General features: G+C 41.6%; 1 protein-coding gene across 1 annotated transcript in view; it reads right to left on the bottom strand.

The window, feature by feature from the left end:
• The window catches only part of TBCD (tubulin folding cofactor D), a 153,006-nt gene that overhangs the window by 47,168 nt on the left and 87,600 nt on the right, over positions 1-18,238 (bottom strand). Inside the window, exons 16-17 of the mRNA XM_060764526.2 lie at positions 12,643-12,700; positions 8,323-8,352 (exon numbers count right to left, since the gene is read on the bottom strand). Coding sequence (XP_060620509.2) covers positions 8,323-8,352; positions 12,643-12,700 — 88 coding nt within the window. The remainder of the gene's footprint in view (positions 1-8,322; positions 8,353-12,642; positions 12,701-18,238) is intronic.

The raw sequence follows: 18,238 nt of genomic DNA, 5'->3' as shown, positions 1-18,238 counted from the left end.
AAATTGTCTCTTACAGTATCAAAAACTGCCCACACAGTGTCTTCAGGAGCAGGTTTATGATTTGTGAAATTCACCGCTCCTTAAATTCAGAGCTACACGCCTACAATTACTTTGGGTAGTGAGTTCCTATTCAACCAAATCTTTCATTTCCCCAACTTTCTTATTCATGTATTGCTAACTATTTTCATCCTGCCTTTCCAGTTAGCATTCAAGATAGCTACCACAATTCAAAGAAGAACCAAAAAAGCACATAAAAAGCAAAATCAAAACATACACGTTGTGCCATATAATTAAGACACCAGATTTGTTCAAAACATCATGGTTGGCCTTCTGGGTACCAAAACACCAATTTCTCAAGAAACTTTGTCTTTCCCCTTCTCTTCCTAACCTGATAAATCAAACACTGCATGATATAAAGTAATTGAACAATCAAATACAGACCACACTTAGTTTTCAAACATATACCAACATGTTTACAAATAGAAGGGTACTTTCTCAATAGATATATGCATAAAAAGTAGTACAATCTGCAAACTGATGTAATTTTAAAAATATTTATTTGGACATAAAACATGCTTTTTCAATACTTTTCCATAAGAACAGCTAAGACAAAGTTGCAAGTTTGGGAGCAAAGAGCACGACCCACTCAAAATAGGATGGAATCAGAGCAGGGTGTTTACCAGATGATGAGACATTTGCGATTACTAAAATCTCTGGGGTAAGAACATCCTACACATCTGCCAGGCTTCCATTTGGGACACACCATAGCCTATCCTCCCTGCCGTGATTCAAAGGTTCCCTTCATCATCCCTTTCCAGTTATGAGCAATCCTTTGAAGAAGCAGGACAACATTTTTATTTGTTGATAATAATTTATAATTAGAGATCAGGCTATGTGTAAAGTCCAACTTAAACACTAAGCATCAGTATTTGAGCAAGATGAGAGGCTAGAAGGAAAATTCCACCGGCTGAAGTATCAAGTGTTTATAATGTAACTCACAAAAAGTTATTTGGAATCTGCATGGCAGTGCAAGGAGGTAGACTTGACTACTTGTAGACCTCTGGAGAAGTCACAATAGATCAGCCAAGATTTCAGGCTTCATACCAGCAAATGATTATCCCCTCAATAATATTCCTGAAATGAAGGAAGTGTGGGGTAACAACTTGTACATTAATGTCTACGCACCTTCATGTTCATTTTTGTTACACAAAACATATTTCTGTGCTCAGAGTTCTTTAGGGAAGAGTCTTTTGCACTAGGCGACAAATTGTGAAATTCACTGTTACAGCAAATGACAAATAGCAGATGCTGCAAACGCAGGTTTGCACCCACTTTAGGGTTAAAGCCCTTTGAAAAAGAGAACTAATCCAAGGCTGTTGTGGTAAAATTAAGGTCCAAGTAAAACTGAGCTTTTAAGCAACTGCCTCCCACAACGCAGCATCATAATCAGCACTAGCCTGTTCACCAGCTAAACCAGATACTTTGCCACCGCAGTAAGAAAGAGTCAATGGAGGGTGTGGTAAAAGCCACCTCAGGGTGCAGAGACGTTTAAGGGAGTGGTTTTTAGTTTCAGAGCCTGTGGGAATCAGAATTGATATTAAATGCAAAAGTTGGGAAAACCCTAAGGCAGCAGGGATTGAATACAGTAAACATGAACAAGTGCTAGGTCTAACCATGTGCCAACAATGACACCTGAAGAGATTCGACACACTGAATTATACATTTTTCTTCACTCCATTTGCATCCCTTTTGCAGATGTCTCAGCTCTGACATCTTCGAGTATTCAGCTCTTATGCCTTTTTATCCAAACATAAATTGTTCCTTTAATGTTACCCAGCATAAAATTCCACAGTGACATTCGATATGGAAGAAAATACTTCTTGTTGTATGCTTTCAAATTGTTTCTGAGTTGTGGTGAACCTAAGGGAAGTTATTATGGGGTTTTCTTGGGAAGACTGTTCAGAAGGCATTGACATTTGATTCCTCTGTGACTAAGAATATGATTTACCTGAAGTCATCTAGTTTGGGTTTAAACTGTGGCCTCCAGAGCAGTAGACCAAACCACTATATCACTCTGGCTCTCAATTTATTGATACTACTTTGGAAATAACTGGATGGTTTAATGAAAAATGTTATTTTCGAGAAATATGCCATACTGAACTCATCTCTTTTATTTTGTCTTGGAATATCATGCCTTTTATTTTGTTTTGAACAATTACAAGAGATATGCCTATTTCCTTGCAAATGTCTCCACACTTATATCTCACGCATGCACACAGCCTACAAAAAGCAGCTAAACAAAAAGCAATTTATGGAGTTTTCCACCTCTTGATATGGAGAAGTTAAGTGTGAGAACTGGGGCTACATTACAAATGACGTTAAAGAACCAGTTCAACTCTATACTTATTATTTTTACTTACTAAAGTACCGTAATTCAGGAGTGAGCTAATGTTAGGCAAAACTGAACCCTTCCCATTCCCAGCTGGAGGCTACCCTGAAGCACTGCTTCAAAGCTGCTTATTTGCACAGGAAGAGAAGCGCCTATTGGCTCCCAGGGCATAGCCAAGGGAGATAAAGCCAAACATCTCCTCCCAAACCCATGACACTTCTGGCATTCACCAAGGCTATCAGTGCTTAAAATTATAAGCATGTGACCTAACAGTGCATGTGACTGTCATGTACTATGGCGCTTAGAAAGACTGTGTGTATGAGTATGTATGTGCCTTCAAACTGCCTGTTGACATATGGTGGATTTCAGAGGACTTTCCCAAGTAAGGAAAACTCAGAAGTGGTTTGACTTTCAAATGTATGGCACAATCCCAGAGAAACAAATATTACAAGACGTTAACCTATGCTGTGGGGAATGACTTTGGATTTCTATTTAATTAAAGAACCCTAGGCACTTCACTATTTAGATGCTGAAAGACTGAATCTCAGGTAATTGACTGAGGAGGAGATACCCAAGAGCTAAGGCAGAAAAATCACATTTCAGCTATCTGCAATGTATAGGCATCTGATAAGACATATTAACATAAAGATTTTTTAATACATTCTATAATTAAAATTCACTATATGAGCTCATGAAAGTAGTATCAAGTAAAACTCTTCTTTCCTGTCCCACAGGAAGAGAAAAGTTGTGTGCACTGGGGTTTATTTTTTTCTTCACAAATTAAAAGACAACCCATTCCCAACACAGCCATTAGTCTACTCTTTAATGCCCTTCCGAATCTTTGGAAATAAGCCCTAATTTAGATTTCAGTATATGATAGGTAAGAAGGCAGCTGTCTGTTTTGCAGCTTCTCATCACTGCATTTAACAAATAATATTCAAAATAGCAGTGTTGGGGACTTAAAATTGGAGAAATTGGTGCCAGAGTCCAGACAGATTTCCAAATAAAAACTGGAATTCATTTTCAATCTATTGTATACAAATCTATCCTCAGTCACACAAACTGAAGAGTGTGTTACAAGACTATAGATAAACGACTATATGGTGTTACTGCTGTTAAATGAGCACTTGGAAACTTTTGGTAATCCACTAAAATCATCTGGAAATCTACTTATTCTGCTCACCTCTGTTCTAATTAATTACTTCTTACTTTGAACAATTATTCGAGCCCTATTACTTTTGGTTTTTTTGTCCTTTCTCCCCAGCCACATCATCAACAGATTTGACCAATAAAAAACAAATCAAGCAAAGACTTATTTATTTATTGTATCAGAAGCAAACCAAGTGTACAGTTGTAATGTATTTTTTTAAAACACACACACACAATGTCCAGTAGCTGGCCATTTAGAGTGTCTTTAGTGTTGCTATAGAAAGGGCCTCCATTGTGCATGTGACATAGCTCAGATTGCATTGTAGTAGGTGTTCTGTAGTTTGCTCTTCTCCACACTTGCATGTCGTGGACCCGACGTTGTGGCCCCATTTCTTAAGGTTGGCTCTGCATCTCATGGTGCCAGAGCGCAGTCTGTTTAGCGCCTTCCAAGTTGCCGAGTCTTCGGTGTGCCCAGGAGGGAGTCCCTCATTTGGTATCAGCCATGGCTTGTGGTTTCGGGTTTTAGACTGCCACTTTTGGACTCTCGCTTGCTGAGGTGTTCCTACAAGTATCTCTGTAGATCTCAGAAAACTACTTCTTGATTTAAGTCATTGGCATGCCTACTGATATCGAACAGAGGATAGGCCTGAGGTGTCGCTGCCTTGGTCCCCTCTCAGACCCCGCCGAAATCGGTCTCCTTGGTTCACCGAGGAACTTCGACTGATGAAGCGGGAAAAGAGACAGCTGGAGGGCGTGTGGCGAGAACTCCGTGACAGAGCATCGAGATCAGCTTATGAGGCATTCAGGGAATCCTATGAGCATGCTATCACTGAGGCAAAGCGAGTATATTATGCTTCTTTGATAACGTCTGCTAGCTCACACCCGGCAAAATTGTTCAAAATAATTCGATCTCTAACGACGGTTCCTACCGTCCCAAAAAGTGGTAATCAGGCCCCTCCAGCCGAGGTTTTTCAGAACTATTTTGCAGACAAGATCTCGCTACTTCGCCGGGACCTCCCTGCCACAATTGATACAGTGAGAGAACTTGAGACCCCGTGGCCACTTGCTGGGCCCATCCTCGACCGGTTCATCCCGCTGGATGCAGGGGCTGTCGATAGGCTCATAGCTGCAGCTAGACCGACCACTTGCTCCCTCGATCCGTGTCCCTCTTGGTTGGTGAAATCCTGCTTGGAGGGATTACGTGACCCTCTGTTGAAGATCATAAACAGCTCCCTTGAGCAAGGAGTCTTTCCAGAGGGTTTAAAAGAGGCGGTGGTCTCTCCTTTGCTGAAGAAACCAGATTTAGATCCCTCGGTTCCCTCCAGTTACCGCCCAGTTTCAAATCTCTCGTTCCTGGGCAAGGTGATTGAGAGGGCAGCAGCGGAGCAGTTGCAGCAATTCCTAGACAACACAGCCAGACTAGATCCCTTCCAATCTGGCTTCCGTGCAGGGCACGGGACAGAGACTGTGCTGGTCTCCATCACGGATCACCTTCGATGCCAGCTTGACCAGGGCGGGTCAGCGCTGCTCGTGCTATTGGATCTCACAGCAGCATTTGACACAGTCGACCACAATCTCTTGACCCACCGCCTTGCTGTTGCTGGAATCAGGGGGACAGCTTTAAACTGGCTGTCCTCCTTTCTTCACAACCGTTGACAGCGAGTGGAGAGGGGAGGCCTGGTCTATCTTGTGGGGGTTCCTCAGGGGGCCATTCTCTCCCCTCTGTTGTTTAACATCTATATGCAACCACTTGCTCAGCTGGTTCGAGGTTTTGGGCTTGAGTGTTATCAGTATGCCGATGACACTCAGCTGGTGCTGAAGATGGAAGGCCGACCGGACTCTGTACCCGATTGTTTCCATCAGTGCCTCAAGGCCGTTACTGGATGGCTGCGTGCCAGCAGGTTGAAGGTGAATCCAGCAAAGACGGAGATCCTATGGCTGGGTGGACCGGGCAGTGGGGACATCCATCTGCCCACCCTGGTTGGCGAGGCGTTACGCCCGTCATCATTGGTAAAGAGTCTGGGAGTCCTTTTGGACCCTCTGCTGACAATGGAGGCCCAGGTCTCCGCCGTGAGCAAAACCGCCTTCTTTCACCTGCGGCAGGCTAGACGGCTGGCCCCCTACCTGTCCAGGGACGACCTAGCTACGGTGATCCAGGCCACGGTCATCTCAAGGCTGGACTACTGTAACGCCCTCTACATTGGCCTCCCTCTGTCGGTGATTCGGAAGCTCAAGTTGGTACAAAACGCAGCTGCTCGGCTTCTTGCGGGAATTCCGATGAGATGCCACATAACACCAATCTTATTACAGCTGCATTGGTTACCAATTGAGCACCGGATCACTTTCAAAGTGATGGTACTCACCTTTAAGGCCTTGCATGGTCTGGGGCCAATGTATCTGAGGGATCGTCTCACCCCCTACCAACCCCAGAGATCCCTCCGCTCTGAGGACCAAGATCTATTGGAAGTCCCCAGTGTCAAGACCTTGCGTCTAACGGCAACCAGACGCAGAGCCTTCACAGCAGTGGCGCCATCAGTCTGGAATGCTCTGCCACCTGAAGTTCGTGCCCTGTGGGACTTACCAGCTTTCCGCAGGGCATGTAAGACATACCTGTTCCGACAGGCTTTTAATGTTTGATACTGTTGTTTTTAAATTGTTTTAAATTGCTTTTAAACTTTGTTAGATTTTAGCTATTCTTGTAAGCCGCTCCAAGCCCCAGGGGAGTGGCGGCATATAAGTTTAAATAATAAAATAAAAAAATAAAAATTATTGGATGCTACTTCTTGGCGGATGTCAGGTGGTGCAATACTGGCTAAACAGTATAATTTTTCCAGTGGTGTAGGGTGTAGACATCCTGTGAAAATGTGCAATGTCTCATTAAGAGCCACATCCACTGTTTTAGCATGGTGAGATGTGTTCTATATTGGGCAAGTGTACTCAGAAGCATAGTGGCAAAGCGTAAGGAGCAATGTCTCCACTGTATTTGTTTGTGATCCCCAGGTTGTGCCAGTCAGCTTTCATATGGTATTGTTTCTAGGGCCCACTTTTTGCTTGATATTCAAGCAGTGCTTCTTGTAGGTTAGAGCACGGTCAAGGGTAACTCCCAGGCATTTGGGTGTGCTGCAATGTTCCAGTGGGATTTCTTCCCAGGCAATCCTCAGAGCTCGAGATGCTTGTCTAAGCAAAGACTTAATTTGATGCTTCCTAATTCAATTGGTTAATCAACAACTCTGAGCTGCTTGACCTTTTAATTGATAGCAAGAACATTCTCTTGGATTACACACATCTAGTGCATTCAAGATTTATTTTGTCTTTGAGATTTTCCTAAGTATAATCAATTAGACTAGAAATGGTGGCACTGTGATCTAGTAATAAGTACAGATCCACTGATTTATAGCAGGTCCTAGGTATCTACAGAGGTTAAGTTCCAATTCATGGATGTTCAAGTACCATTCTATACAATGGCATGGAAAAATGGTATCCCTTATATAAGGTGGCAAGCAATACAAACAAGTGCCAGGGAGAGACCAGGCTACATCTGGGCATGTATACACACCAGTCTTGGCAAAATCAAATATTTTTTCAAGCTATAGTTGGTTGAATCCATAGATGCAGAACTTGGGGCTATGGAGGGCCAACTATATATGTGACTAGGAAAGATACTAAAAAATCAAGACAGAAAAATGCTTTTCATCACAACAAATTGTGCTCTCCTGTTCCCTCACCACCCATTGCATTTATAAAGCTACTAGCTAAAGTACATCTGGAACTGACCAGCCTGAATCCCAAAGAGGGGGCTATGTGACTTTGTGTCCACTTGGAAATCTCACCAGCATCACCTCAGACAGCCTCGATCTAATACTCACTAATACTCACAAAGGGATATATATGGGGTCTGTTTTCCCAACCTCTCTTTTTTTTGGTGAGGCTTCTAAAACACCATCCTGATAGTGTTTATGACAACAGAGCGACAAGTGCTCACTGTGTGATGGAGAGTCAGTTTGCATGTGGATGATTATTGATTAAGGGAGGAGGAGGAGGGAAGTACCGTGGTGAGAATGAAGCACTTCTTTTTCATTTTTATTCCTGTCCAACCTCTTATTTGAAGTTTGACTTGAAAGTTGGCACTGCAGCTTAAAACAACTTAAAAAATTGTGCCAAATTCTGAGCAATTTGCCTTTATGTCCACATGTCTTACAGCTTCTACAGATGGACATGAACACAAACATTTTATAAAGCAATTCACTATTGGTGAATCACAAGATAAATGTTGCAGTAACAGTGCCAGTAAGGATGATACTGTAGGGCAGTGGTTTTCAACCTGTGGGTCCCCAGATGTTTTGGCCTTCAACTCCCAGAAATCCTAACAGCTGCTAAACTGGCTGGGATTTCTGGGAGTTGAAGGCCAAAAACACCTGGGGACCCACAAGTTGAGAACCACTGCTGTAGGGCTTTTATTGCTCTGCAGAAGTAACTGCCTGCATACAATTGTAGAACAACCCACTAAAAGCTTCAGAACTACGATGACTGGAAGGGCAGTGCTATTTGGTATGATGCATTTAAAGATGCTGAAGGCTCTTTTACCGGATATATGCAAGTATTATAATTATGTTTTTAATAGGTACATGCAAAGTAGCACTATGATAATTTTAAAATCACTTATCAAAATTTACCAAACCTTCCTCTTACTTCTACAAGTCACAAAATGTCTATTTAATTTTATGCTACAGTAGATTTACAAGAAATTGAAGGAAAAGACTTGTATTTTTTCCAAGTTACCTTACCTGTCTACCAACATTCTCCTGGAAGGCAGCCTAAGAACAGAGAACAAACATACAAAATGAGTCAGGTTTGCTTGCAGATAAATACGAGATCATGAATTCAAAACAAACATGCAGCAATATAAATGACCCATGGGCTTCATTTTAAAAGCTAAAGTGAGCTTTGTTGGATGAATATGCCCTCAAGGATTTCTTGTCACTGCTGCTTTGTGTGCTAATGCTCTTTAATATTTGCATGTTACATGCCAACCGTTTCAAGAATTAGTGTTTATTAAAAAAAAATAAACACACCCATAACTGGCCATTTTTGCTGACATTTCATTACAAGTGAAAAGTCAAGGGTCTTATAAATACGAAAAGAGTATTTTTCTGCCACATTTCTGTACAGGTCTGTGTGCTAATGTTTTCTGAATTGGTCCTTCTCCTTCCATGTGATCCAGCCGATTTACAATTTTTTAATCATGTCAGATGTAAATTGAGAATATACTGCAAGTCACTTCTGGTGTGAGAGAATCAGCCGTCTACAAAGATGTTGCCCTGGGGATGCCAGGAGGTGTTACCATTCTGCTGGGAGGCTTCTCTCATATCCTCACGTGGAAAGTTTGGGCTGACAGATGGCAGCTCACTCCCTCTTGCAGATTCGATCAGCTGACCCTTAGGTCAGCAGTTCAGCCGGCACAAGGGTTTAATCCATTGCGCCACCGCAGTCCCATATTTATAAGATGAAGAAACAGTTTTGCCAGTTTCTTGGCTGAAAAGATTCTCTTTTTCAGCCTTCACTTTCACAGCAATTTTAACTGTATATTAAAAATGGATTTGAACACAAACTCTCAGTAATGAGTAATCTTTCTCATTAAGAACTATTCTATACTGTTAACACTACAATATAAATAAAGGAAAACATGTTTTTGCCTCTGTTTTGAATAACAATCAAAAGTGGCAATTCTTATTTTACACTGGGGCAAATTAACCTAATTTTCCAGTTATGTTGATGGTTTAGTACTTGGGAGGAAAGAAAAGCTTGCATTTTTTTTCTGAACATACAAACTCCAGAGCATGCAGTCAGATGCCTCATTTTTTTGTTTATAAAATATCTGCACACGTGATTACATATAACAGAAATTTATCACAATTTTAATGGACACAGAGTAAGGGAAATAAAAGGTCAATCTTTCAGGCACATTTTGTAAACACTGATATCTCTGAATTCTGCCTTTCATTTGGATATCAGAAAATAGGACAAACTATGACTACCTCCCAAGCAGTACAAGTATTTGCCCTGCATGCTGATCCATCCATTCACTGAGCTTTTCCTTGTTTACATTTCTTCCTTTGTAACAATTTAATATAACAGGGTTTATAATATTGTACCAGAAACTGCCAAAGAATGTCTTCTCCTACCACTGCATGCAGATATGGTTTGAGACCAATACTGAATGCTGACATACAACATTGAGTACTGACATACCCATTTTAACTAGTGTCAACTTGGTGTCTCCTTCCTTACAGAAGACTGAATTGGAAACTTGAACACCAGCAGAAACAGCTAAGGGAAAAATGATTTTGTGCATCTATCCCAAGTCACAGTGAAGATAAAATGAGCCCAGGGGTTGTGATTGTGATTGAAAAGCAGGCCTGAACTGCTACATATAATAGTTTGGAAAGGTATGTTTAAATATACTAATTCTATGGTTTTACAGAAAAACCACCTTCACAAAAACTACATGAAAGTGTATATCTCAGTCATTTTGCAATTTTCCATATTCCCATGCACATGGATACTCAGAGAGATATCACCTTCAATTTACAGCTCAAGAGTCAAAAGTGAAGTATTTTTGCATTGAGACTTTATACTATAATTGAATGAATATCTGGAGAGATGCAAACAAATAGATAATTTATAGTCAAGAGCATTTATTCAGTATGCTTTACTTTATTCAGTGTGCCTTACTTATTTCACAGATAATTAACACAGAACGGCAGAAACTACCATTCTTTCTACCTTTACACTGTTCTGAAAAGATGATAAACTCAGTCCATTTCCAAATCTTCTGTCAGGAAAATTCCCACGTACTTCAAAAGAAAAATGAGCGCATATCTTGGGGCAATTCGGTGTATTTTTAATTTCATAATACAGCATGCCCATCATTTCAAATTAACAAGCCTTAAATTACATGAATTATACTCATCAATTTGTTCTACTTTCTGAAAACAACAATTTGGGGAAAATGAATTTAGCAGGCATATAAAATCACTCCATTGCACAGTTTAAATTTGAATGAAACCATGAAAAAAGATGTAGTAGGGAATTGGTTACTAAATTAATCTTCACTTTTGGTGTTGAGTCATGTGAAATTTGTCTTAGCATGAACTGCTGACAGATATCCAAAATGCTAGTGGCTACTTATTTCTGCCTGTTACCTTTTGCCATGTCTTGGGAAAATGCTATATGTATTTAAACAAATCTAAGTAATAGCAACCATTGAAGGTGCCGATTCTTGCATTAGCTATAGAATAATTGCTGGTGGAAATGAGAATAATACTTTTTACAGTAAGTTTTCCAAAAGGAACCATTTTTGCTACATTAAAACATGTTCATTGTTTATATATGTTCAGAGACTGAAACTCTCATGATATTCAGCTAACCTGAAACATGTAGATACCATGCTGAAACCATCGAAGTTATCTTCATGCAAGTTAACAGATACAGAGATTCAAGTTAGCTAGCCATGACAAAGTCACCCTCTCCTCATAGCAATTTCCCATGGGGCTATGCCAGCTTCCCTTAAAACTCAAAGCATTTTTAAGCACATTTTCCCCAGGGCAATGTGAGGTGGGCTGCTGCTGGGACCAGTAATGAGATTTGCAAGAGAGGTTCATTCAAAGCTTGGAAGATGGGGAGGTCAGACAGACAAGTTCCGCTCATGTATATTCCCTGCAAACACCATGTATTATATGTTTGCTACACTAATACACACAATGGTGGGTCTAAGATAGAGGGAAGTCCTACACTAAACTAAATACCTGGTTGTGGTTTTGAGCATATGAACAGTAGCAGCAGCAATTGGGATAAGAGTCAATGTGATATGTATGGCAATGGACTGATCAAGGCAATGATTTTTAAACTGGTGTCATTTTAATCAAATGTTTTTAATGCAATTTATTTTAATGATCTGTTTTAAATGTGTCTATGACTGTGGTTAGCACTCTAATCAGTGCTTGTTGTAAAGCTGTTCTGAGGCCCCCCGCCCTCAGGGTGTGTGTGTGAGAAGGACGGAAATATACAAAATAAATAAATAAATGCCCTACAATTGTTGGGGCAGATGATAAGAACAGAACTCCTAAGCAAGAGCATTTGGAATGCCTCTTACAATGAGCATTTGAAGCAAGTGGCTACTGCTTCCCTGTTCCCAAGAAAGACCTTCTTGATGCACATATGGTCTTGGAAGGAGCATAGATGGATTGAGAGTGAAGGGGTAGTTAGTTGTAAAACAACTATTCAAGATTAATGTAAGCCTGCTGCAAAGTGTAGCTGTAAACCAAAGTCCTCCATTAACTGCTCAATCTCTGTGAGCCCTCTGAAAAAGACGAGAAAAACCTGAGAAAAACAAACAAGGCAAAGATTCCGCCCATGTAAAACTACAATATGAATTCTTGGCACTATTTTCTACATAAATATTTAAACCAAAATATAAATAACCCAAAATAACCAGTCACAAATTAAGGTCTTATTTCCATAGCTTTCCTATCAAGTAGTTTTCACCCCTTAAATCCATAACACAGTGCTGCAAAGAGGAGTATCAGTAATGGAGGGACAAGAAAGGGAAAGACAAGGTATAGTGTATGTGTGTGTTGTTAGCTTGGACCTGAGAATATAGCACAGGCCATTCTGGAAGAATTACTATGATTTTAAAACGACGGGGATCATGATTTCTTTAAATACATTAACTCTGTTTTCAGGCTATGAGATAAACTGTAACATAAAGAAGAAAAATTGTGTTATGACTATTTCAATCTTTTATATGTGTCCTGGTTGAAGAGAGCAGGGAAGAGAAAAAACAACAGCTCCACTAAATTTGGAATTGCCTACACTGAACAGATGTGGGCAACTTGTTTCCACAATAGAAACATATAACAGTGACTTCCATATCTTAATTAAAGATTCATAATCTTCATTTCTTTCATGAAGAAAGAAGCCCTGCAAATTTCTACAAAAGACAAGAACGATGAATCACAAAAAACTTTTGACATATTGCTGTCATAGTAGCATAGCATCATACAATACACTATTTAAAAATATTTTAAGATTACACCTCATCTTACCGAAGCTGCTCTTCTGCAGTTAATATCACGGTCAAATACAGCAGCTATAACCAGGGCACTAAAAACAGAAACAAAGGAGATATAAAATCTAACAGAAAACAAGGCATTCTTCTGTAGTAGGCAACAAACAAGCTGTTTGTGATCCAAGTATGGCTGGACCATGGAAAACCAGTTCTATTACACATTTTGTGCATATTGCACATAACCACCATTGACTAAAATTTATTTACAAATATGAATCTCAGCCATAAGTATAATACACGTTGTAACAATAAAAGAGCATTATAATATTTCTATTCTATTACCTCAATGTCAGGAACAGATCTTAAAATCTCTGAACACTATTTCTACTGATAATTACCCAGGTTTTAATTCTTGAATCACAGTACACATTTTGTTTTTCACTTAGATTTTAATTCACACATTGTTACTTTTTTATTGTTAGCTACTTTGAGTCTCCTTTGACAAGAAAAAGCAGGGTATAAATAATAACAATATCACAGAGTTTTTGTATAAAGTCACAGAGGAAGAGTTCATGTTTAAGGGGAAGGAATTAGGACAGATGACTTGTTCAGAGGCAACTTTATTTAAGAACTTAATCATAGAATCATAGAATCATAGAATCAAAGAGTTGGAAGAGACCTCATGGGCCATCCAGTCCAACCCCCTGCCAAGAAGCAGGAATATTGCATTTAAATCACCCCTGACAGATGGCCATCCAGCCTCTGCTTAAAAGCTTCCAAAGAAGGAGCCTCCACCACACACTCTGGGGCAGAGAGTTCCACTGCTGAACGGCTCTCACAGTCAGGAAGTTCTTCCTCATGTTCAGATGGAATCTCCTCTCTTGTAGTTTGAAGCCATTGTTCCGCGTCCTAGTCTCCAAGGAAGCAGAAAACAAACTTGCTCCCTCCTCCCTGTGGCTTCCTCTCACATATTTATACATGGCTATCATGTCTCCTCTCAGCCTTCTCTTCTTCAGGCTAAACATGCCCAGTTCCCTAAGCCGCTCCTCATAGGGCTTGTTCTCCAGACCCTTGATCATTTTAGTCGCCCTCCTCTGGACACATTCCAGCTTGTCAATATCTCTCTTGAATTGTGGTGCCCAGAATTGGACACAATATTCCAGATGTGGTCTAACCAAAGCAGAATAGAAGGGTAGCATTACTTCCTTAGATCTAGACACTATGCTCCTATTGATGCAGGCCAAAATCCCATTGGCTTTTTTTGCCGCCACATCACATTGTTGGCTCATGTTTAACTTGTTGTCCACGAGGACTCCAAGATCTTTTTCACACGTACTGCTCTCGAGCCAGGCGTCCCCCATTCTGTATCTTTGCATTTCATTTTTTCTGCCAAAGTGGAGTATCTTGCATTTGTCACTGTTGAACTTCATTTTGTTAGTTTTGGCCCATCTCTCTAATCTGTCAAGATCGTTTTGAATCTTTAATGCTTTACCAAGTCATCTGAAAGGAGACTCCATTCATTAGTGGATTCGAATCATGCCATACTGACTGATTGTGGGGAAGCCGTGATTTAATAGATCAGTTTGAGAAGTATTTCCATTCTATTTCTGTTAATCAGAAAGTCATTTTTTAAAAATTGTAACCACCAACAATCTATTAAAAGCCAAGATTCTCTAATGTTAGCTTGCTTTCTCTAACTATGATTCTTATGCAAGTATTACAAACCTGGGGATGAACTGAGGCCAGTTCTCGACAAGGGCAAGTCCAGAAGAGAGACTTACAGTGGCACACCCAAGAGCAAGTTCATTACACAGCAGTAGTGAAGGGATCACTTACTGTTCACTGTCATTATGGCTATTTACGGAATATACCATTTATTTATCGTGTCATCAGCAACCATTGTATTACAATTCTAACAGAGCAAAACAAACACAGAGATTAAAAAGAAAAAGAAAAAGAAAAAAAAACCACACAGATTTTGTAAATTTGGTATTTGGTTAAATGTCCTTTGACCAGTATCTGGCCACTTGGAGTGCCTCTGGGGTTGCCGCAAGAAGGTCCTCCATTGTGCATGCGGCAGGGCTCAGGGTGCACTGCAGCAGGTGGTCAGTGGTCTGCTCCTCTCCGCACTCGCATGCCGAGGATTCCACCCTGTAGCCCCACTTCTTAAGATTGGCTCTGCATCTCGTGGTGCCAGAGCGCAATCTGTTCAGCGCCTTCCAAGTCGCCCAGTCTTCTGAGTGCCCAGGGGGGAGTCTCTCATCTGGTATCACCCATGAATTGAGGTGCTGGGTTTGGGCCTGCCACTTTTGGACTCTCGCTTGCTGGGGTGTTCCAGCGAGTGTCTCTGTAGTTCTAAGAAAACTATGTCTTGATTTAAGTCGTTGACGTGCTGGCTGATACCCAAACAGGGGATGAGCTGGAGATGTCTCTGCCTTGGTCCTTTCACTATTGGCTGCTACTTCCCGGCGGATGTCAGGTGGTGCAATACCGGCTAAGCAGTGTAATTTCTCCAGTGGTGTGGGTCGCAGACACCCCGTGATAATGCGGCATGTCTCATTAAGAGCCACATCCACTGTTTTAGTGTGATGAGATGTGTTCCACACTGGGCATGCATACTCAGCAGCAGAGTAGCATAGCGCAAGGGCAGATGTCTTCACTGTGTCTGGTTGTGATCCCCAGGTTGTGCCAGTCAGCTTTCGTATGATGTTGTTTCTCGCGCCCACTTTTTGTTTGATGTTCAGGCAGTGCTTCTTGTAGGTCAGAGCACGGTCCAAAGTGACTCCCAGGTATTTGGGTGCGCTGCAATGCTCCAGTGGGATTCCTTCCCAGGTAATCCTCAGAGCTCGGGATGCTTGTCTGTTCTTAAGGTGAAAGGCGCATGTCTGTGTTTTAGATGGATTAGGGATCAGATGGTTTTCCCTGTAATAGGCGGTAAGAGCACCTAGAGCTTCGGAGAGCTTCTGTTCTACCATCTCAAAGCTCCCTGCTTGAGCAGTAATGGCACGATCGTCAGCATAGATGAAACTCTCTGTCCCTTCTGGCAGTGGCTGGTCATTTGTGTAGATGTTGAACATGGATGGAGCAAGCACGCTCCCCTGAGGCAGGCCATTCTTCTGTTTCCGCCATCTGCTTCTCTGGCCCTGAAACTCAACAAAAAAGCTCCTGTTTTGTAGCGGGTTTCCTATGAGGCAGGTGAGGTGGTAGTCCTTTGTGATATTATACATTTTTCTCAGGAGGAGGCGGTGGTTCACAGTATCATAGGCTGCTGACAGGTCTATGAAGACAGCTCCTGTGATCTGCTGCCTTTCAAAGCCATCTTCTATGTGCTGGGTCAGGTTCAGCACTTGCGATGTGCAGCTTTTGCCTTTTCTGAAGCCAGCTTGCTGTGGGATCAGACAGGGGTCTATATTTTCCATAATTCTATGCAAAATAAGTCCCTCCAGAACTTTGTAGAGGTGGCACAACAGGGAGATTGGTCTGTAGCTTTTTGGGTCATTACGGTCTTTGCCTGGCTTCAAGATGGCGATGACTCTTGCTTTCCTCCAGATTTTGGGGATCTGACAGGATGCAGTGCAGTTGTTCATCAGCTCCAGCAGCCAGCACCTTGCTTTTGGACCAAAGTTCTTGATTTGTTCCATCCGTAGATCATCCAAGCCAGCTGCTTTGCCATTCTTACATTTGTTGAGAGCCATGTCCAATTCAGTAGATGTAAAGGGTTCATGGAGGTTGTTGTTCTCAATCTCTGGTTGTCTGGCTATTGGTTTCTTTCCTACTTTGGTGGCAAGGTTGGGTTTCCCATTCTTCAAGAGTTGGTGTGCTATCTGATCTGCCTTTATGTTGGCATGGGTATTAGTTTGTGAGGGATCGTTGCTCAGCCGTCTCAGCAGCCTCCACGCCTTCTGGCTGCTCCTGCCCATGTCGACCTCTGTGATCAACTTGATCCACTGTTCTTTCTTGGCTTCAGAGATGGAGGACACAATGCTCTGCGCTGCCTGAAGAGTCTGCTCACTGAATGGGTCTTCGTTGTGAAGCCTGTAATAGTTTTCCAACAAGGCAGCTGTTTCAGGAGTAATGCCCTGGAGGTAGTGGGTTCTGCAGCCTCTCGGTATGGAGGCCCGTGAGCAGGTTTTCACTATTTCAATAAAATGTTCGTATTCCTCAGGGACTGGCGCGACCGATGTGATCATGTCGTCTAACATGTCTGAGAATTTAGTCCAATCTGCCTTTCTGAAGTTGTATCTTCGTTTAAATTGAACTTCCTGAGGCCTTATTGTTGGGAACAGTTGGCATATTATTGGTCGGTGCTGTGTGTTTGGGATTGGTGGTCCCACTGATTTGGTGCATTGCTGTACGATGCTGTCGCTCACAAATAAGAGGTCTGGGTTATAACCTCGGTGCCATCTCCCGCTGTTGTAGGATGGTGGGAGCTTGCTATCATGGATGAGTGATAGTTTGTGCAGTTCAGACCAGGACAGGACAGCCTCTCCATTTCTGTCCTCTTGGGCATAGCCCCATACATGGCTATGGCTGTTGAAGTCACCAATTACTACCGCCCTTTGGTGCCTGTCAAAGTTCTCGGGGGAGGAGAAGCAAAAATCTTCATTTGGGGGCTTGTACACAGAGGTGATGGTGATGTTATTAAGCTCTACTGTTATAACCTCGATATTGTTTTCTTCAGTGTTGTGGGCACTGCTGACTTGGAGGCCTGGTTTGACAAAGACAGCACTTCCATACTGCGCATGTGGTCTTTCCGCTACTAGGATCATTCCTGGAACTTTGGGTCGTTTCTGTCGTTCATCCCTGTGTGTTTCTTGGACACACAGCACGTCACATTTCTTATCTCGGCACAGTTCATAGAGCAGTTGTTCTTTGGCAGCTGACATGCCTTCGATGTTGATTGCGATTATTGTCATGGTTGGTCCTGAAAAGGACCGTTGGTTGTTTTGCTTCCTTGTTTGCATGCTTCAAGTCGTCTCCGGTTGCTTCTGGGTTGAGAGAATCGGCCGTCTACGAAGACGTTGCCCAGGGGACGCCCGGATGTCTTGCAATCCTGCGAGGAGGCTTCTCTCATGTCCCCCGGAATATACCATGAGGTTTCACAACAAAAAACAACAGTTAAAGTGAATTTCCTTCATAAGCAAAAAATGGACCATGTTTTCGCATATCTAGAGTTCACTAGATTTCTAACACATACAAAAAAAAATCTGAAAGCACAAATATTTTCTTTAGATATTATATTTACCTTAAATAACCACTAAGAGACGCATCATATTACTGAAGGTCATATTTACACTAAATCTATAATTTTCATGGCTGTGGATATAGGTTTGTTTAAAATAAAATGTATGGCACACTGGAATTCATTGCCAAGAAATCATGCGTTTCTGATGATTTTGATGTTCAACGTGAGAAGACGGTAAGGGCACTTCCCACCAACAAATGCCACTGTACTTTGAGCCAAAAAAAAGCACACACAACACATCAGCACAGAGCAAAAAACTACAGGACTTCCTTGATTTGCACAAAAACCATTTTCAGAAATGTCAAAAATATTCCTTGTTAAAACAAAGGAATATTTGGGGGTATTCTTTTGAACGTGTTCCTCATTTTCAGATTTAGTGCAAGCATCC

This window comes from Anolis sagrei, chromosome 2, assembly GCF_037176765.1.
Source record: "Anolis sagrei isolate rAnoSag1 chromosome 2, rAnoSag1.mat, whole genome shotgun sequence".
Taxonomy (NCBI): Eukaryota; Metazoa; Chordata; class Lepidosauria; order Squamata; family Dactyloidae; genus Anolis; species Anolis sagrei.
The sequence above is the reverse complement of the archived record's forward strand: the minus strand, read 5'-3'. Positions and strand labels throughout refer to the sequence as shown.